This window comes from Trichosurus vulpecula, chromosome 8 (assembly GCF_011100635.1).
Source record: "Trichosurus vulpecula isolate mTriVul1 chromosome 8, mTriVul1.pri, whole genome shotgun sequence".
In the NCBI taxonomy this organism is placed as follows: Eukaryota; Metazoa; Chordata; class Mammalia; order Diprotodontia; family Phalangeridae; genus Trichosurus; species Trichosurus vulpecula.
In genome coordinates, this window is record NC_050580.1 from 24,970,725 (window position 1) to 24,993,885 (window position 23,161).

At 38.3% G+C, this 23,161-nt stretch overlaps 1 protein-coding gene across 1 annotated transcript in view; it reads right to left on the minus strand.

The window, feature by feature from the left end:
- Positions 1–9,383: 9,383 nt before the first annotated feature.
- The window catches only part of RTKN2 (rhotekin 2), a 74,041-nt gene continuing 60,263 nt past the window's right edge, over positions 9,384–23,161 (minus strand). The window contains exons 12-14 of the mRNA XM_036736459.1: positions 17,357–17,522; positions 11,503–11,610; positions 9,384–9,781 (exon numbers count right to left, since the gene is read on the minus strand). Coding sequence (XP_036592354.1) covers positions 9,384–9,781; positions 11,503–11,610; positions 17,357–17,522 — 672 coding nt within the window. The remainder of the gene's footprint in view (positions 9,782–11,502; positions 11,611–17,356; positions 17,523–23,161) is intronic.

Here is a 23,161-nt window from a genome sequence, read left to right on the forward strand (position 1 = left end):
AAGGTCCTTGAATTTCACCGTATTATTACATGAATTTTATGATGAATAAAACTTGAGTTCAATAACTTTATGTAATACATTTTTTTTTTCAAATTTCGGGCCCCAAAATTAAGGTGTGTCTTATACATGGGGAAATATGGTAATTAGGCTGGTCCTTGGACAACAGAAATATAGTCCATTCTCGGGCTCATATTCAAGGCCCTTCTGGTTTGGTAGGACCTGACATTGGGTACCCAGGGGGTACAGTGCCTGCAGTAAGGAAGTCTCAAATTCACATCTGGCCTCAGACACTTCCTAGATGTGTGTGACCCTGGGCAAGTCACTTAACCTTGTTTGCCTCAGTTTCCACATCTGTAAAATGAGCTAGAGAAGGAAACAGCAACCCCCCCCCCCCAGTACTTTTGCCAAGAAAATAAAGAAAATATAAGCCAGAGCTTATATTCTGCTGGCATAGATTCAAGAACTCCTGGTCAACTAAACACCATAAGGAAGCATTGGGAAGGCTTTAATGGAGGCTGCCTTGCTCTATGATCATTAAATAAATGGTATCTTGATCCGTGGAGGGCCACAAGGCTAAGAAAATTATACTAGCAAAGTGTTGCGTTGCCCTTCTAGGACCTACATACACAAGCTCATGCATGTGATAGGTTTTGAATACCGGGGGTGGGGGTGGGGGGGAAACATTAGTGAGAGGCAACACTCTCTCCTCAGTGGTCCAGAAAAGTTCTCCGGGCAAGGCCTGCCTTCACTTTCTTTGCATCACAGAGCTTAGCACAGTACCTAGCACACAGGAAACACTCAATGATTATTGACTGACTGAGAGTCACGAATTTATGTTATGAACTGACTTTCGGAGGAAGACACAGCTCCTAGGAAGCAGCAAAAGTGTTTTGTTTTGTTTTTTAAATTTAATAAGTTTCCTTATTGGAAAAATGAAAGCATCGAGCTGGAGATCTAAATCTATGATTTTTATGGAAGAATAAATCTCTCACTCAGTGTTATCTCAATATTGGCACTGACTCAAGAAGCCGCTAGGTGGCGCCATAGTGCATAGAGTGCCAGGCCTGGGGTCAGGAATACTCATTTTTCTGAGTTCAAATCTGGCCTCGGACACTGACTAGCTGTGTGACCCTGGGCAAGTTGCTTAATCTTATTTGCCTCAGCGTCCTTATCTGTCAAATGAGCTGGAGGAGGAATTGGCAAACCTCTCCAGTCTTTGCCAAGAATACCCCCAATGGGGCCATGAAGAATCAGACATGGCTGAAGAACACTTGTTCCAACAATGATGATCACAAACCCTCCTTGACTGTCCTCCTGCAGCCTCTATAAATTCACCCCTCAGTGATCTAGGGGCCTTCCTTATATTCTTGTGATATCATGAATATACCAATGGAGCTTGCAAGCTGTCCACTGGTCAGTCCTTCCTCTTCCTCCATGACCAATCTTTTATTTTTCCCGGGTCATGCATTTGTTGACAATATCCACTCCCCTGTTTCTATATTAATTCCTCATTTAGCATGGGTTAGAGCCAGTTCACACTCACAATGTGCTTCTTTTCCACTGCCCTTTGGATGATCAGCTTGCATTTTCTGGAGACTCTAGTGTTCCAAAGAATCACAAATCAATGACAAACAGGAGCAGTGTTCAACTGGCCAATGGAAGGCTCCCAAGATGCTTTGCTACAAAATATGGCACCTGGTCTTTCCTGTATCATCTCTGAACATCTCTAATTTAATAATCCTTTATTCAATACAACCAAAATGTATTAAACACCTACTTATGTTGCAAGATGCAAGAGTTGTTGTCTTTATGGAACATACCTTTTATTGGGACATACATGGTTGATACATACATATATATATATATATATATATATTTATATGTATTTTTTTTAAATTGGGCCTGTGATTTCCTTGGTGTAGGGAAATACTGGTGTGGAAAGTCCCTCCATCAATGCAGATCAGCATCTGCTTTTAGTCTTAGAGAGTGGCTGAGGGTACTAGAAGGGTAAATGACTGGGACAGGGTCACAGAGCTATTAAGTGTTAGAAGTAGAATTTGAATGCAACTTCTTGACTCTTAAGGCCAATCCTCTATCCCCAGGGATAGGGAACCTGTGGCCTCAAAGCCACACGTGGCCCTGTAGGTCCTCAAGTGCAGCCCTTTGACCGAATTGGGCCACACTTGAGGACCTGGAGGGCCATGTGTGGCCTCGAGGCTGCAGGTTCCCCACCCTTGCATGACTAGGCCTTGAGGCCTTTCGCTAGAGGAGTTATAAACATGGAAAATTAGATAGTCCCTGCCTTCGAGGAGCTTATCTTTAATGGAGGAAGAAGTCATGTATACCAGTACAATATTTGGGGAGAATCTGGTAAGCAAGGAGTTCAGACAGAAGGCTGCAAGATGCAGATGGAGGGAAAGAAAGGGCAGTTTCAGCTCGAGATTGGTATTGCCTTCTGGAAAAGAGTTATTTTACAAAGAAAGAAGACTTTCAGTTGTTTAAGTTGCAGTGTTCATGATGGGGATGGCTGGAGTTAACAGTGCCAGGACTGCAGAGGGTAGGACCAGGTAGAATTAATAGCTACTAGTCCAGTCTGCCTGGAAATGGAGAGTATGCCATCTGTGACAGCCTGGGCGCAAGGCCAGCATATGGCAGAGTCTTCTTGACTCCAAGGCTCACCTTCCACTTAATCGGGCTTCCCCTTAGGAGTGACAATTATATGGATAAATTTAACACTTAATGAACGCTGTTCTGTACTTACTCTCACCTCCAGCTCTTCCTCCACCCTTGGTCATTCCTGACTTCTCTCTCACTTAACATGGCACTTAGAGGCCCTACTTCACTTAGTATGCTTCCTAGCCCATCTAACTCACAAGGTATTGTTGGTAACAAAGCAGAGTCTGCTCAAACCCATAATGCATCTCCCTGTTGCCCACTGGATCATTTGTAATTCAGTAGGTTCTATTTTTCCCTTTGTTAAAATGACACGAAGAAACATATGGAACATATTTTGATTGAAAACACTCTGATATATGGAGCCAGTAATGAATTTTCATTATAAAGAGAACATGTACACATGACCACATACCCTTTAGGACTACTTCTGAAAATGCATTTTCTGCAATATTAAGTTGGCAATATTTGGTTTGCACTTCTCAAAAAAAAACCTATTTTGAACATGAAAATTCACCCAACTTAATGATTTGTCTTCACTTCCTTTAAACTGCAGCTTCAGTACTTCCTCTTACACAAAGCCTTTCCTGATCCCCCAACTACTTTGTAAAAGTCTTTATTTATATTTTATTTTTATTTTATATATTTTAAATATATTTACATCTATGCTACATATTTTATGTGTTTGTCCCCTTCATTAGACTGTAATTTGAATGAGAGGAGGGGTCTCTTTATTCTTTGTACACATATTCTTAGCACATGCCTGACACCTGGCAGGTCTATCTTAGTGGTCCTAGTGCATCCTTCCTTCAGTTCGTAAGCAAGCTCATTTCCACAAGAAGGGAGAGGTTTTTTAGCATCGGTTATGCTATAGGTTTGGACAATCAAGTGTAGACCTAACATAGTAATTGAGTAAGCGATGACTCCATTGCTCTTTTCTCTTCCCACCCCCATCTCTTAAGGTGTTCCTTGGGAATAAATTAGGTGCTGAGGGAGGTGGCATTAAAATAAGTGGTCTCTTAGTGGCAAGGAGAGACAGTTTCTCTCAAGTGCCTAATTTACTATCAGTTACTTAGACATTGGGGAAATTCCACATCACTAAGCTATGAGTAAGCTTAGAGTTTCCATTTCATGGATTGTTGATAGTATGGACTATGAAAAGAGGAAGTCGAGTATTCAAGGAAAGGTTATATGCAAAGAGCGTGGGATGCTAAATACATCCAATACTGCATTTGACAAATGTTAGCTATAACAGACGAGGCTATGAGGACATTAGTTTTACAATTAACACAAGCGCCTGGCATGTCTGTCCTTTTGACTGAACTAGGGTCACCACACTGTTTATTATTGTCAGTATTAACCCAGAGGAAAGCTCTTTGAGGAAGAGGCAAAAAAAAAAATGTACTCATGAATTGGTTCTTTGAATTTATAGCTGCCATGAATGCATGGCTTCTACTTGCTTAAGGAAATATAAGTCCTTGGTATAATAGATCCCTTTAATCCAGAAATTCAGTTTAACACAGATTTTAAGGGGAAAAAAATACAGAATACAAATTATACATAATTTCATGTCAGACAAAAGCATTTTTATTTTTTAAAATCAAAACTGAAATAGTACTTCCTAGTTGTTAAGGCTAAAAAGCATTAACTGCAAAGTTAGACCATCCAGAACAAACCTTTGCCTATGATTGGTACCCATAAAGCAATTAAAAGTAAATATGTAAACATTTAACTACGGCAATGTCTTTGAAATGTAAGTGTAAAAAGACATCGCCATCTACATTACAGTTTAAGACTAATGGAACATTTAAGGCGTACCAGGAAATTAAACTGTCATCAGTTAAAGTTTAATTAGTGTTTTAATATTTCACTCTTAAAAACACAATTTGTGTTTTGCTAAATTCCTACCATATTGAAAAAAAAATTCTTGGAGCGATGGCATTTCCCTGCCAGTTCAGAGAAAAGGATTCTATCTCTGCTACTTCTGTCCTCACCCCACATTACAGGTGATTGCTTTTTAAAATGGCATTTCACATAAATTGTACCACACTGCCCTATAATTCCATTTGGGGCTGAACTAATTAACTTCTCTGCAGGTGGCTGAGGTGCTTGAATCCATGCCTGAAGAAATACTTGACTGCTTATACAATACAAACATGTCTAACTGACCTTACATGGGTTGTCTCTAAATCACCACAATTTCCATTTTTAATAGTACCAGGTAAAATACATTTAATAGAACCCTAAAGGGCAAAGATAAGGCATTTATAAATGGATTTAACTTTCCACATACATTTGAGTCCACTTAAAAAGGCGCTCTCATAGGTCAGGGGGTACCCGAGAAAGTTAAAACAGATTTTGCAAAACTCACCAGAGAACTGGTTATGTCTGCTATTTTCCAAAAAGCTGTTTACCTTAGGAGGCGTAAATTATATGCTAACCAAATGCCTTCTAGATTTACATCTCCATCCCCACTCTGTGATTCAATTATTTTTGTATTTAGCCACACTGTGACTGTCAATGCTTAAAAATACATTAATTCTATTAGAGGGAATTCATGTAGCAGGGCATAAAATGCAAATTTGCTACCAGAGTCATCTTCTGAGCATCAGAATATCATCACAGAATCGCCATCCATCTATTAGCTCTATTGAGTTTCACTGATTAAGACTATCATTACCAAGATTGGGCTGAAGTTTGAGTCAAAAAAGGCTTTGTTTCAAGTTTATCATCTGTCTACGTGAAGAAACAATTTAAAAGGGCACAGGAGGAATGTGAAAGGACAGCCCGTTCATTAAAGCTGAGCCAGCATTGTTTTTTTACAACTCAGCATACATTACTCTATATCATAAACTGCCGCCCCTTATTGGAAATGAGATAAAATGAACAGGTCTCTGATGAACTTCATCATGGGTTTAACTCAATACCTTCTAACAGTTTCTTCAAGGGAGAACAGAGGACTGGAAGCTGTTCGTAGGACAAGGCTGACTTCCATAAGGTGTGCATATGAGAGGCAAAGGGGAGACAGAAATCCCATTCCATAAAACATTCAATTCAATGTGTTTGTCTAGGGGAAAAAATAAGTCTTTCTAATATCTCCCAATGATGACCGTAAATTTGTGGGGATAAAGAAATGATTTAGAATTAAATTAGAAAACTTGCTTTGGATCAGAAAATGGTACAGCTGATTGATCAATACCTACCAACAGATAAATAAGCTATTCTGAAAAGAAGATTTTGGGGAGTCATGAATGTAGTACTGCTATTCCTGTCTTTGTATGTTTTTGTACTATTTGTATATTATCTATAGTACATACAATCCTTTTACAGACATATTTCCTAGAAGTTGTTTCTAATGAAGCATATTACTTTATGGAGTTATATTTTCACTTTAACATCTAGTGATGACATTTATTAGGCCATGGTATAGCTATGAGACAGTAAAGTCCCTGTTCTAACAGCTTTGGAAAGAAGTTTCATTAATTTATCCTAATTTTTTTTTTTCTAGAGCTAACACAGATACTTTAATGGTAATCATGTAGGTGTCTACACCAGAGCATGATGGAAAAATGTACAACTCAATACTTTTTACTACACTCCCTGCTCTTGTGGTACTTAATCTAATAAACCGTAAGCAAACAGGGCCCAGATCTCACTGACAGCAGGAGAAGAAACTGCTTAGTTTTGGGAGGCAGTTTAACTCTTTCCAGACATGATGGTAAGAATAATGAGTTATTTCCTTCAGTGTACAAATTGTACCAGAGATACCTCAGAGTCGGTGAAACTCTGAAGGGCAAACAATTGACTTGGGGCTCACAAGTAGGATCAGATTACTATAGACTAAATCCTTAATCAGATGTTGGGTATTCTGCTTAATGGTCACTCGATTCATGTACATTTCTATTAAATTACCATCAACATAAATTTTCCTTTGATTGCTATTTATAATTGATCAACCTCTACCTATTTATAATCTATTTACATAATCTACCTATCATCACTTTGCAGACCTTAAAGTGCTATACAAACACGAATTATTATTATCACCTTTATTTACAACAGAAGTTATGATTCAAGATGTAGAATTCAATCGACATTTTTGGATACGGCCAATGCAGTACATGCTTTGCTTGACTGTGCATATCTGTTAAAAGGTCTTTCTTTCTCTCTTTCTTTCTTTCATGGTAGAGGACAGTGAGAGGGAGAGAAAAGATGTCTGTTAACTGAAAGAACAAAATGAGAATTTTAAAATAAAGAGAACCTATGTTATTCTTGGTTTTGGCCCATCAGTAACGGAGAGGTCATCAGGAAGACGGTAAAGGGCCCCAGTTCCTCCACGTCCACTGGCAGAGAAACAACGGAGCCATCGACGTCTAAGACCTTCAAAGTCGCCCACCGAGGAAAGGTAGGACTGGTGTGTAAATTATTTTTGTAGCCAGGAACTTTTAACTCACACCAAACTAAAATCCCTCCCTGCTGTAATTTACATGAGAAATGAGAAGGATGGAATTCAAAAGTTTCAAGAGAGGTTAGTGGTTCCAACTATGAAAGAGAGAATGGCCGATCCCAGTGACACAAGCCATTCTGCCTCCGGCGTAGTCTAGATATACAATTAAGCAGAAACAGATGACACAAAATACTACCTAAAGCAGCCCTACTTTTAAAAAAGAATTATTTTACATTTTAATGCTGGTATTTTGCTTTTAGACTTTCAACATCATTTGTTAAAAGGACAATCAAAACTGCAAGTAATATAAACTTCTTTGACTGGAGAAAGAAGTTAGCTTTATTTCTAGGATTTCATAGGCAGAATCTTCCATAAATCATGCTAGCCAAGTATTCAGGGTTGCCTTCTCACCGAGGATCTTGTCTCTCCTTATTCCTCCAGCAGTTGGGAAAGTCTCCCTCATTCTTCCTATATATCGTGGCTACACAAAAAAGTGCATGCAAGTCCAGATAACAGAGAAAGTGGCATCATTCTATGTGTTCACTTCTACACACATAAGCATATAGGCACACATATATATTCTACACATAAAAATCACATGTATGGCAACAGATATTATCAGGGAAAAAAATAAAGGCTCCAATTAAATTAACAGAGGCCCTTTTGGCCAAGCACTTATTTTGCATTGTAATAATGCAGGCCTGATCCAAGATTTGGAGCTTTTAATAGCTTTAAAAAGATCCCTAGAGATTAGAGAACAGGGCAGTAATTTAATCCTTGTATTTTTATTTCCTTCTTCCAACAACATTTAGAATTCAGTAAGATTTGAGATGGTTGGTGTTGCTACTGACACCTTATGGAAAATGCTTTGTTTGGAAATTTGGATTAGAGTTTTTAAGAAACAAGCCTCTGTTCTTGCTTACAAGGAACATTATAACAAGAAAGGGGTTTTTTGTTCCTTTAAGGTGTTCATCGGTTCCTGCTGTTTATTCCTCTCCTTGAATTCATAATCCCATTTCTGTCACCATGATTAGTTGCTATGGAAATTACCACCTATGGAAATTATGTCACCGTTGTAAGAATCTGACTTTAGGTAGATAACAGAGACAACACATTACAAACCTTTAAGTAAGAAAGGGAGATCAGGTTTAATAAAAATACTATTTATTTGTGTTAAATATGGAAAATTAATACCATATTCAACTTTTCGGAGAATTCCTAATCTGCCATCTCCTTTGAACACAACTGCTAATTAAATGTTAAAATGTTGGCCAAGCACTCAATTACAAACCCAAGTTTGAAAATCCAATGTTACACAATAGGAAATTAGCACTGGATATAGAAAAGTGAATTTCTTGTTCAATAATGCATAGAACATGTAGTCATGTGTAACTTCTAAACCAAAATTGGATATATTTGACTTTCAGAGATTAATGGTAACACACAGCCACAGGGCTCATCAAGGAAACAATTTTAAATAGTGCATTAAAAATTCCTTTTAAAGATGAAGAATTCAATATGATTCCAGAATTTATCCCAAGAATTTAAAAGGTCAAGTCTATAAACTGGTGACTAATACTGAATTGGAGCCAGTGAAATGTCAGATGAGAATTCCAGAATATTAAAGAAACTTTCTGGGGTGGATTTGGCAATTTGTGGTTTGAATAAAACTTTTGAAATATGAATTAAAACAAACTCTGATTCCCATTAAAATTCACAGGATGAATATGTGACACATATTTAATAACATAACTAGAGATTCTCTCCCCAACAACCCTCAATTTTTCAGCTGTTTTCCCTGGGGGCAAAGTTTACACCCTGGTGTTGAGGTGGGTGCAACTTAACTCTTCCAGACTCTAAGACTACATTTAGAATCTGACTCATTCATTCTGTTGTGGAAACTGCATGGAGACAACTAGGCATAGAAAATAAATATATCCCCCCTCCCCTAAAAAAACCTGTTTTCTCCCCTAATTAATATTATAAAACATTGATGTAAATCACTATCCATTGCAATATGAATAGTTACCACATTAAGCAGCAACACATCTTGAAGTCTCTGAAGCAACAAGCCAGAATGGCAAATAAGCAACCAACATTGGCTTTTGTTAAGCCATGTATTAAGAGTTACATTTGGGATTGCAACCAAGATCTTGGGTCCAGAACGTCTTGGATAGAGCTTTGTCCTGGAGTTGGCACTGGCTTGGCCTTTACATCTGGTTTCGTACCTGAAGAGCCCAAGATCTTACCACCAATTAAACTATTATCTCCACTGGGAAGCAGCTGACGAGGTGAAGCCATAGGTTTGTGTAACTGATGTATCAAAAGAGGAGGCCCGAGACACAAAGCTTGTCTTCTCCCAGACGTTCTCCTTGTCCAACTGGTCTGCCTCTGTCTGTCTTTTCACACTATGTGGTGGCTTATCTGAAGGAGGAAGAGGTGCCTGCCTTTTTTTCCTCTTCTCATCATTTTTGCTTAATTGTCCATCTGTTTGAGACACCTCAACATTTTTCTGGAAGACTATCTGATGAGTCCCATCAAAGAGTGCATCCCATGGGGGCGGTGATTCTTTTTCACCAATGAGGAACTGCCCATCAGTATCTTCAATTTTCTTCTTTATTATATCAGTTAAACTCTCAAGTTTCACTGGGGAGTCAATGCCTATAATGATTTTAAGGGGGAAAAATGGTGATGAAGTTCCAAAGTTACAATAATTTTTCACTAGAGATTGACTATTCATTTCCTAACTTTAAGAGCTAGGAAGGATCTTAGATATCACCTTAGATGAAACTAAATCATTTTAGGATGTTTGTGATAAAAGACAATGAAGTTTAAAAAATCAAAAAATCAAAATAAAACAATTCCATTTATGTTCATGAACATCTGTGAGTCCCAGCTTCCTAATCTGTAATGGGATGGATCTGGAATAGATGCACTCTATGGTCCCTTTCAGCTCAAGGTCTAAATGCAATGGCTCTATGTTTCTTAATCAATACAATTCTACTGGAAGCATCTGGTCAAAAGTGCTCTTACTCATGCATATACAGAGCGCTGCTACGGGACGTAATGCCCCAAACTAATACTGCTCCCAAAATGTTTTCACCAATCTGGAAGTCTTTGCCTACACACACACACACACACACACACACACACACACACGCATACACATGCATATATGTATACACACACACACACACATAACACACATATTTATATATACACATACATACACACAAATATGTATATTTACAATATGTGTCATACATAATATATACATGCATTATATATTATATATACTATACACATGCTTATATATTGCACATATACATGTGTATAATATATTTTATATATCTCATGTTATATATACACATAGACATATATACACACAATTAATGTGTGTATATATATTTTTAGATTACATATATTTTAGAGAGTATATCTGTAGAGTGTATGTAGGCATATATTAACACACACATACACATTCAGAGATTTCTATACACACATGAACGACTCTAGGTTGAAAAGCTTCACCTCACTTCTGAGTGAGGGTCATGTTTCCATTTCCACATTGGTCGGCATTACCAAATTTCATACTCTTGTGACTGAATAAACATTTGGCCTCTAGACTGCAATCGACTTTGCCAGAGGGAAAAGACCAGAGACACCAGAGTGAGGCCTCCCCACTCACATCTATCTACCTCCTTCTGTAAGGAAAGTCCCCAGAGCACAAATAATGGTTGAATATTTACTCTTAAACAAAATGGAGTATTTTCAAACATTCTGCATGGGGATGAGGATAGATTAAAACAGAAGGTAGTTGTGATTTCCTGTCTATTCACAATAGGGCTGCAAACTCACAAAGCTTAGGTCTTAAATACCCTTCAAAATATGGGCGATTGGCATATCAATGAGACTGGAAGTTTCAAACTTTCCCAAGTACCAAACATTGCAATTTTCTTTGGCCAAAGATGAAAGCTTTCCGTTCATTAATATTCATTTTCCAAAACCACTTAAAAATGAATTTAATAAAAGAGAAAAAATTACAGTACATGACTGTAATTTGGAATATTGTAAGCTTTCATTTTCAAAATTTTCATCAGCTACTCAGTTAATGTTTATTTCCCCTGTACCTTTATTCATACTGAAGCCTTAAAATTGTGTTTGATCTTAAGCATTCAAGCTATGAAAAATGTGTATTCATTAATTTTGTATTAATTCATATATTAAACATGAACTCCTTAGGATGTAATCATAGTCTTTTTTCATTCATTCTGACGGCCCCTAAAAAATTCAGCATTTTAATGTCAATAGAACAAGCTGTTTGAATACAGACAATGTTGTTTTTGTTACCCTGCAGCTTGGAAAAGACAAATCCCACTTACTCATATCATGGTAGACTGAGGTCGCCTCTTTTGTCAAGAACAAAGGTGGTTTCCGTGGTGACATAATCTCAATTTTCATAAGTTCTTCACAACAATGCTTCCATTGGCCTGAGAAAGAAAAGACAGACTAGACTAAAATATAAATGCAAATCCATATATTTTATTTTTAACAGATGCCAGTAAATTTAATTTGACTTGTGAGTAAACCTGAAAAACATCACCTTTAAATAAACTTGCATGAAGCCCATGACTCTCCTTACTCTTAGTTTAAAAACTCAAATCCTGATGTAATGACAATATTTAAAAAACAGAATAATAATTTTTTTAAAAAGAGGAAAAGTCCCCTGTGCAGATATTAAGCTATGACCTTAGGATAGCAAATGTTTTATTTCTTTACTAAAAGGACAGGAACCACTACTTTAATTCCCGGTTAAAATATGGAGATGTTCATTTACGTAATGAATTCAGTGTCTAAGACAAAATCAAATGTAAAAATTATCTGAGATGAAATTACCTGAAAGCTGAAAATACGTTAAAAAAAAAAGCAACAACAACCTGGTAGTTTTGAGGCATGATTTTAATTTGGGAAAATGTAACTAAGAAATAAGAATTGCCAATTTAACAAACAAGTGTTCTATTATCTAAGATGATTACCATTCTTTTGACAGCCATATAATGTTGGAAAATGAATTCTCTTTTCTTTAAGTGAAACCAGTTATTAATAAAATATTGGATAGATATCCCACAATCTATTTCTAACTTGAGCAAATTTGTTTTAGGAGAGACATTTTAAAATGAGTAGGCATTGGAATCTGAAAAAATCTAATCTTGGAGAAAGTTAAATTTAAAGAGCTTGGGAAAGATTAACTGTTCTTTCAAAACTTTTATTTTAAAATCAAACCCTCAGATTGAGTTCCCTTGGCGGGGCTCCAGTAACATACATTCATTCGTCTGTTTTTTCCTTCATTGCAGTACTTTTTGAGGACCTACTATGTACAGATAACATCACTGCCCATCACTGCAAATGCTATTAATTATCCAATATAAAGAGATTCAGTCGTCGCCAGGCACAATGTTTATGTCCTCCACACGACCAGGAAAACGACTGCAGTACAAAAGCATGGAACTTTTTAAGACTGATTTATGGCCTACAGTTCCCTGCATTTTATTATGTCTTCAATATCCACGCTCATGATCCAGTCTGACTGGTTTTCCTGGCTTTAAGAAATTAAAGACATCTCATTTTCAGACGAGTTATCTGTACAGTTTTCCAAGTTTTGCTCTAAAACACTAGTAGGTTAATTAATATAGTTATAACTTCTTAATCCATTCACCTCAAGTAAATAAAGAAAATAAAAAATCTTTCAGTATATTTTATTACAGCCTGTTAAGTATGGTATATGGTAAAGATATGGAAACAAGCAAGACAGCGATTTATGAAAGGAATAAAATTCCGAGGATAAACCTTCAAGAGTGCTCTAAGCCAAGTTTAAATCTCCAGGGATCTCAGACCCGGTACTTTCCCCCTCTTTTAAATAAAGACATAAAAGCTTGCTGCTCCCCTCCCTCCCCCCCCCTGCAAATCAACCTCTAGTCTAATGAGAAAATAATGAAACAGATTGTGGACAAGCCAAGCAGGATGTCTCTGCTGCCTTTCTCGACAGATTCTGAAGTGCAGCGTTTTTACTGCACCCGATTAGCTGAAGGAGTTTCATTGTTAAACTGCTGGCTGAATTTTGTAAAAGATACTCATCTTGTTCAAAATTGGAACATAATACCACCTTCCCCACCGTACCCCTCACAACAGCAAATTCTACTAAAGTCAGAGAAGCATAAATTTAGGTGAAATGTTGACTGGTTGAATCTTCGCAACTGAACGCCGATATTCTGGCAAGGAAATAAAATTGGTGCATATGGCTGTGGGCGGCTGCATCTTAATATCCAAACCAAATCTCCCCTAAGAAATATGAAGATACAAATGCTGAGCTCACACAGAAGCAGCAGCCTCCATTGTGCAGAATAAACAGGAGGCCCTAGCTGATAACATGGGCTATCATCCCAAGCCCCTCATCACTTCCTGGCTGAGGTGTGGACCAGTGCTGGGCCAGGGCGGAAGAAGAGGGGTGGCAGTGGGGAAGGAAGGTGCCCAAACAACCTCCCTGACTCACCCCTGTGCCCCCAGAGGCTCCCTACTGACTCTTTTTTGTTCAGTTGTTTCAGTTATGTCTTACTCTTAGAGAGCCCACGTAGGGTTTTCTTGGCAGAGATATTGGAAGGGTTGGCCATTTCCCTCTTCAGCTCATTTCACAGAGGAGGAAACTGAGGCAAACAGGGTTATGTGACTTGCCCAGGCTCACAGAGCTAGTGAGTGTCTGAGGCTGGATTTGAACTCAGGAAGATGAGTCTACTGAACTCCAGGTCCAGCACTCTGTGCACAATGGCGCCACCTAGCCGCGCTCTACTGTCTCTAGACAACACAGAAAAGCCTCAGCCTCTGCGAATGGCCAACCGCCTGGGTCCAAAATGGCACAGTAGGAGGAGGAGAGCTGGCTGCGTCGTGTCTGGGAAGTTACACGCTGCTTCAGGTGGTCCAGGGCTCGTCCTCATTGATCTCCTCTGTATTCCAGCCAAACAACCTTGCCGCCCCCCAGCTTCACCCCAGATTCTCCTACTCTGCATTCAAACAGGCCGGACTTTGTCATGGGACTCCCTTCCTCAATGCTGTCTGTTTGAAATATCTTTTACCTCCCATTATAACATATTTTGAATCAGCCCATTTTCAGGGGAAAGGGGGGAGAAATCAACCACTTGTCAACAAGCATTTTTCATCCACCTGATCTTCCCCATGTGGATAGTAAAAGGAAACCTTCCTGAGTGATGATGGATCTCACCGAGGGGACTCTAGCAGCGATACTCAGAGCACCTCAGGACATCTGATTCACAAACAATTCGGGCAATGGTAACCATGTGTTAAGATATAATCACTATTGGTTTTTGTGATTTTGTTTGGTGCCTGATGCCTACAGTGCCTTCCAACTTTCTTCCTGACAAACACATTCAGGATATGTGTAAAACTCTGGTGTAGTTTACATGATTTTTGCCCCATTTGTTGCTTGTTTTTGATGTATATTTCCAAAGGCACTTTTCACAGTCCTCCCCTATGTCCTTCTTTGCACCAGAGTCTCTGGATATTAAGTAGATGTTGATTTAATTTAGAAAGTCTTATCAAATTCTTGGAAGGATTTTTGTGTCCTCATCCTCTACAACAGATATTGGCACAAAAATTACTTTAACTTCATGTTTGGGTTTGGTTTTTTTTTTTTTTTTGGAAAATGCTCATTCAACTCACTGCAACATAAGATAGCTATGTCTCTCCTGAAATAGTATTTTTTATTGCCTTGAGACACATGGTAAAACTAATTCCAACACCTTCTTTATTTGCCATTCTAAGAAGGACCTGTGAAAAACATTTCTATTAAGCTGCTATCTCTTTGTAATGTATGTTAATATTGATAGGATTTGGTTGTTCCAGTCCTATGTCTATTCATCGCTCAATGCAGAATCACCAATTGGAGTACTAAGTAGAGTTAATGTTAGTCTCAAACCTTAAGATTATTAGAATTTCTATGTCCTTTTCTACTATTGGTTATCATCAGTACCCAAGTAGGTGGTAACACAGAAGCCTTGTTTGTATTCAGTTGTCTTTCTTTCATGGATTGTATGGCCAAAGAGTTTCTACAAGAATTGCTTTCCCTTTAAAAGAAGGTGAGTTCATAGCTTAACACACACACACACACACACACACACACACACACACACACACACTAGCAATTCTTGAGTAACTGCGGAGGGAGTGTAGGGAGGTGAAAGGATTGAAGAGGATAATTTATAAACATAACTCTTTGATCCTGGCTCTTAGATAATGCGATACATTACATCTTGTTTACCTGAATCTCATTATAACACTGTTCTTGGAGCCACAGGACGAAGACTCTTTCTCACCAAGGCCAACCCCACTACATGGGTCCTTGATCTCATCCCCTCACTCTTCCCATCATCTCTTCTTCTCTCTCATCTTCAAACCCCCTCTTCTTTCCATTGCTTCCTTCCCTGCTGTCTACAAAAATGCCAAAGTCTCCCCTGGTTGAAAAAACCTTCCTGAGACTCAAGCCACCCTCCCACAGGCAATCTGTTAGAAATAGATGTCTACACTGCTGCTTTCGCTTTTCACTTACTTCTGAACCTTTTGTAATCTGGCTTCCCACCTCATCCCTCAACTCTTGAACTTTACCAGTGATCTCTTGATGACCTCGTCTGATGGCCATCCATGTCCCTCTCCGCCTCCTTCAAGGTTGTGGCCCTATTGACGGACCTCTGCCCCCAGATACTGACTCTTTCCTGGGACTGCGGTACTGCTCTCTTGCAGTATCTGTGTGTTTGATTGCTCTTTCTAAGTCTCCTTTACTGGTCCATCTCCCACACAGCATCCTTTAACTCTGTGTGGACCCTAAAACTATGCTGGGTCCTCATCTCTTCTCTCTCTCTGCTCAGCTCCTACAGGTGGAAGCACCATCATCTCTATGCAGATGACTCCCAAACCAGCCCTCCTCTCTCTCCTGAGATCTGCCTGTTTCCAGCTGGATGCCTATAGGCATCTCAAATGCAACATGCCCACAAATGAACTCATTCTTTCTTTAGCGCCACTCCCCCCCCCCCATCCAGCAGTTCCTTATGTGCTGCCAAGGGCACCACGATCCTTTTCATCACTCAGGTTGGCATTGCACTTGGCCACTCACTCTTCCTCACCGTGTATATTCAAATCCATCACCAGATCTCCACCAGATCTCTCGAAGATGAACCCTTCTCCTTGCTCACACGATCACCACCCTTATTCAGGTTCGTATCCTCTCACAACCTTTGGATTTGTCTTCCTGTCTCGAGTCTCTCCCTCTCCAATCCATCCTCCAAACAGCTAACAAAGCAATTTCCTAATGTACAGGTTTTACCAGGTTACTCTCCCACTCAATATACCTCAATAGCTCCCTGTCTCTAACAATCAGCGACTCTGCATGGCTTTTATAGCCCTTCACCATCCGGCCCCAACCTACATTTCCAACCTTTTAAACACATTATCCACAGTTCATCCAAACTGGCCTTTTTACTGTTCCTCACACCTGACACTCCACGTCCCACCTCCACGCCTTTGTACAGGCTGTCCCCCATGCCTAGGCTGCCATCTACCACAGCTCTGCCTCTTAGAATTCCCTTGTTTCCTTCTAAACCCTGTTCACACCCATCTTCTCCAGGAAGCCTTTCCTGCTCTCCTCGGCAGCCAGAACCCTTTCTCCAACATATTTGCCTCGTGTATTTTGGACAGATTTTGCATCTCCTTATTATTTGGATGCAGACATCTTGAGTAGAATGCACGCTCCTTTTCCCAATTGCATCCTCAGTGCCTAGCACAGTGCATGCACACAGTAGGTGCCAAAAACTTGTTCATCGGCTGACTGATTGAAAGATCTTAGGATTTTTGAGGAAATCACTGTAAATCAATCTTAAGAAAAAGGAGAGGGAGGGAACGAGCATTTATTAAACACCTACAACACGCCAGGCAGCACAACAAACCTAAGTTCATTCGATCATCACAATAGTCTTGTGAGTTGTTGCTATTACTAGTACTACTATTTGCTTTTCACAGATGAGAAAAGTGAGGCCCAGAGTCATACAGTGAGTGACTCGGGTCTTCCTGACCCGCCCCCCCCCAACCCTGGTGTTCTGTGGACCAGGGCGCCCCCTGGCAGCAGCATTTATTACACACAACTATGCCCCTTGGAAGCCCCAAATGTCTACTTACTGAGGTCAAAAAAGTGCTGTCTGAAGGCGTCTATCCACTTGTGGAGCTCTTCCAGATTCTCGGCGGCGAACGTCTGTGTGACCGCCTTACCGGCCATGAGGTTGATCACGAAGAAGCGGTTTGCTATTTTCTTGGGATCTTTATCCATTGCGCGGATTCTGGTTTCCTAAAAGTTCAGATAAAACACCAACAATCCACCTTAACCCGGTGGCGCTCAGCTGGCCCACCTGCCCAGGGCACAGTGACAGCTCTGATGGTGCTGACCAGTTCAGGCCTAAAAGAAGTCGTTCCTAGGACTGATTTTTCAATATTCAAACTCCTGTCAAGAATGCAGGAGTTTTCACATGAGTAACATGTTAAAGTTGGCTGTCTATAATGACTGAGCTCAATTCCATAAGATGAAAATCCAGCCGGTGTTTAAGGGGGATATGAGGGGGAGACTTTTATTTGCAGCTCTTAACCTGAGCAACGAAACAAGAAGCACATATGATAACTGTAATGCAGAGTGTACGTTATCTCTATTTCCAACAGTAATAAAATGGAAAAGAACCAGTAAAATGCTCCTCTTTCTGACATTCATGCTAAAAACCAGAAGCATCAGCTGAGACATGGAAAGGACAATAGAGTTTCTACTGTAGTGAGATATTGTGAGGGTTTCCTCATTAACATTTATTTTATATCTACCATTCATTTATAAAGCTCATAGCTAAAGGTCTATAAAGCGATATTACTCCCATAAGATGTTCAAATTCAATTTTTTGAATGATAGAAAGCATTTTAAAAAAACAGATCCAAGTCTCTGAAAAGACAATAATTCTATTGGGCCTGATTTGCCCACAGAAAGAGGAGAGGAGAGTCATGGGGCTGCATGTCTGAATAGTGAGTGGGAAGACAGATCCCTCCAGCCATGGGGGGAACACACCCTGCCACAAAAGGGGATAATATAAATCAAAAATGGTTAAGGGGACAGATCTCAGAGAGCAGTGACTTTAAAAGCCATCTCAATTTGGAGAGTCACAAGCGTGATGAAGGAAGGCCATGACCCCTGTGCTGTTAATTTTCAAAAAATAAATGTTTATTGATATCTTTTATTTTTTACATCACCTAAACTTCCTATTTCTTCTCCCCTTCTCCCAGAGTCAATCCACTGGATAATTTAAAAAAAATTAATTTTTTTTAAAAGAACCCCACCCCTGAAAAAAAGATCAATAAATTGAAAAAAAAAGTCTGATAACATTTATCATGTTTGACACATGTGGACCTTCACCCTCCCCTATCTCTGCAAAGGAGGGGCAGGGGTGCTTTCTGTTCTCTTCTTTGGGGCCTGGCTTGTTCCTTGGCTTTTTGCAGCATTTCCGTGGCAACCTCTTTAAATTCTAGTGCCTCCCCCTCAATTCCTATTTATCCTGTACATAGCTCACTTTGTACATATTTGTTTGCATGCTGTCTTCCCCATTAGACTGTAAGCTCCTTGGTGGCAGGAACAGTGTTTTGCCATGTTTTAGGTCCCTAGTGCTTAGCACACAGTAGGCACTTAATGAGTGATTATTTTGTGGTGATGCTCCTCTCCATTTACTCTGTTGTAGTCATTGTGGGTAGATAGGTATTTTGCTGTGATTGTTTTGCCTTGCATCAGTTCATGTCTTTCCACACATATTTTATGTATATATTATGTATTATATATATTATAGCCTTTCCATTTATATTTATATATATATTCCTTTCCATTTACACACTGCAATTCATAGATCCTTTTCCCTAATGAGCATCTACTCTGTTTCAAGTTCTTTGCTACTACAAAAAGTGATACTATAAATATGTTGGTGTACCATGGGATCTTGGAACCTGTTTTAAGGGTCACACATATCTCAGTCACTTTATTTGTATAATTCCAAATTGCTTTCCAAAATGGTCAACCAATTCACTGCTCTACCACTAGTATATACTTGTCTTTCCATATCCCCTGTAGCATTGACTACTCCCACCTTAGCTGGGTGGGAGGTAAAACTCCAGGGTTGTTTTGATTTGCATTTCTCTTATAATTAGTGATCTGGAACTTCTTTCAGGTGGCTGAATTCTTCTTTTGAGAAATGTTTATTCATATTCTGGGACCATTTATCTAGTGGGGAATGGCTTTTTGTTAGTTGTCCAAAAATCTTGCTTAACAAACACTTATCTAAGAATTTAACACAAACATTCTTCCCCACTTGACTGATTATCTTCTTTACCTAGATGTGTTCATTTCGTTTGTGCAGAAACTTTTCAATCTCATTTTATCAAAATTATCTAGTTTATCTTTTATAATTGGCTCTATCCCTGGCCTGGTTAAGAATATATCTCTTAACCATAACTTTGAAAGATTTGTAATGTGCTTTTCTTCTAATTTTTTTTACTGGCATTCTTTAATATTCAGGTCACATGTCCATTTTGAATCATTGTAGAATATGGTATAAGATGTTGGTCTAACTTTAGCCAAATTGCTTTCCAATTAACTACTGGTTCTTATCAAATAGGGAGTTCTTTTCTAAGTAATTAATGTTTTCAAGGTTTATCATATACTCAGTGATTTATTATGTCCTATTATTACCAATTCTAGCTTGTCTACTCCCTATCATTGATTTATTCATATGTAGTTTAAATGGATAACAAATGGTTTTGATGCCTGCTGCTTTGTAATACAGTTTGAGATATGGAAGTGTCATTCCTTTCATTCTTACTTTTTTTGTTGTTTCTCTTTATAGTCTATGTGTTTTGTTCCTTTAAATAAATTGTTTTTCTCTTATTGGGTTATAAAGTATACATTTGATAGTTGGATTGCCAAAGCATTAAAACTGTAAAATAACTTCAGAAGTATTTCCATTTTTATTCTGTTGGCATGGCCTAACCATGAGCACTACATAAACTTTCAATTGTTTGCATGGCTTTTTTGTTTTCTTAAGGAGCCCTTTGTAACTGAGTCTATACAAGTATTGAGTGTACAATTTTGCTTTTTCCACATTTAATCAATGCTGTGGATAAAGGCCCAAATGGAATGTCTTTGAAATATATGCATGTGAGGAAGGAAAAGCTACACCCTAGATGACAGAAACAAGATCTATTGTTTCTCCACAGGGTAATGCCTTGACCTGTGTATGAACTGAAGTAAAGCAAAGCTCAATCTCTCCTCTAGAACCAAGATCTAGAAAGATTCTGACATTCTAAAATGATGTGTCCTATCCAAGATAAAACAAAAAATCAACTATAAAGACAGCCTGATTTTACTAAAACACAGCTAAGAAAAAGATCGGCTGGAATCAGTTTGTAAAGGACTTAAACACCTTAAAAGTAGTTTGTATTTTATCCTACAGGCAGCCCCTGAAGCTTCTTGGGCAGGGGAGTGATATGTCCAGATCTAGGCTTGAAGAATAGCATTTGACAACTGTAGTGCAGGACAGACTGTGGTGGGGAGGGAGATTGGGTGTAGGGAGATCAACCAGGAGGCCCATGCAGCCATCCAGATGAGAAATAAAGATGGCCCCAATAGATGATGGACATGACAAGCCTTTAGATATAATAAAGGGAGAGCAAGGAATCACGGGTAACAGAAAGGTTACAAATCTGGAAGACACGGTTCTGAAATGTACCTTAATTATTTCTCTCTTCCTCCAGAGTAAATAATTCCCTTTCTCTCCCTTCAAATATTCATCTCTGTACATTTAATACCAAAAAAGAAGGAAGAATTGTCCATAATTTGGAAGAAAAAATTTTAAAAATCAGACATCATATAACAGGGTAAGTTAATCAGAAGTGGGTATAAAATGAATACAAATAGGCTAAGAAGAGAAGAGGTCGAGGCTTGTATCAAATCCATGATCAACTGATAAGCATTAAGGGCCTACTAGGTTCTCAGGCACAGTACCCCAGACTGGGGACACAAAAATAGGCAGCAGAGAGCCCTGCCCTCAAGGAGCTCACTGGATATCAGGATCTGAGAAAGGTCCTTGATAAAGATAACTAAGAAATGTGACCAAAAGCTATTTGCCAGTAGATAGGACAGCTGATAGGAGATGGACAAACAATTTTCAAAAGAACTGTCAAGCATTCACAGCCAGATGAATACAACTCCCAGGTTTTACCTCATACCCCAAAAACCTAGTAAAGCAGACAAACAATGGGAACAATTGATGATGGTGGAAATACAGGCACACTAATACATTGTGTCAACCTTTCTGGAATGCAATCTGAGACAATGCAAACAAAGAGATTCTACTGTGAAGCATAGAACCTACCCAAGGAAGTCAATGCATGACAAAAAGAAAAAAGGCCTAAATAAACACACCAAAATATTCACAGCATTTTTGTAGTAACAAAGGATAGGAAAAAGGTAGATGCCCAGCAATTAAAAAACATGTTAACACATTGTAGTACAAGAATGTGGAATATTAATGGAATATTATTGTGCTAAAAGAAATGATGAATATAATTATAATAAGTGAATTCTATCAAACATCTAAAGATCAGCTAATTCCAATATTAAATTTGGAATACTAGGCAAAGAAGGAGACCTATCAAACTCCCTTTTTTGAAACAATTCTGGTGCTGATGCCTAAACCAAGAAGAGCTAAAACAGAAATAAAATTACTGACCAATTTCATTAAGGAATATGAATGCAAAAATTCTAAATAAAATGCTAGCTAGGAGACTACAACAATATATCACAAAGATTATACATTTTGACCAAGTGGGATTTATACCAGAAATGCAGGGATGGCTTAACATAAGGAAAACCATTAGCATAATTGATTATATCAATAAAAATCATGATTATATGAATAGATGCAGAAAAGGCTTTTAACGAAATACACTCATTCCTTTTAAAAATACTTGAAAGCATAGGTATAAATGGATTTTTCCTTAAAACGATAAGAAGCATCTGTTTAAAACCATCAGCAAGCATTATCTGTAATAGGGATAAGCTAGAAGCTTTTTCAATAAGATCAGGAGTGAAACAAGGATGCCCATTATCACCACTATTACTTAATATTCTACTAGAAATGCTAGCTATGGCAGCAACACAAGAAAGAGAAAGTGAAGGAATCAAAATAGGCAATGAGGAAACAAAATTAAGACTTTGAAGATGATATGATGGTATGCTTAGAGAACCCTAGATATACTTGGAAAAGCTAGCTGAAACAATAAGTTTAGCAAAAGTAGTAGGACATAAGATAATCCTGCATAAATCATCAGTCTGTCCACATATCACCAACAAAACCTTTCAAGAAGAGATAGTAAAAGATATCCCATTTAAAATAACCATAGACAGCATAAAGTACCTGGAAGTGTATCTGTCAAGACAAACCCACAAACTACATGTACATAATTATAAAACATGTTTTATACAAATAAAGTTATATTTAAATAATATGGAGAAATATTAATGTTCATGGGTAGGTAGAGCCAATATAATAAAAACGGCAATTTTACCTAATCTAGTCTCCTTATTGTCAAAAAAGTATTTCATTGAGCTAGAAAAAAATAATTCATTTGGAAGAACAAAAGGTCAAGAATACCAAAGGAATTAATGGAAACAAAAAAAATAAATAAAAAGGAAAGAGGTTTAGCAGTACCAGATGTTAAACTATATTACAAGGCAATCATTATCAAAACTTTCTGGTACTGCCTAAGAAAAAGAAAAGTGGATCAGTGGAAAGGGTAGATATATAATACATAGCAGTAGACGGTCATACTAACCTTATGTTTGACAAATGTTAAAATTTAAGCTTTGGGGATAAAAATTCACTATTTTGGTAAAATTGTTGGGAGAAC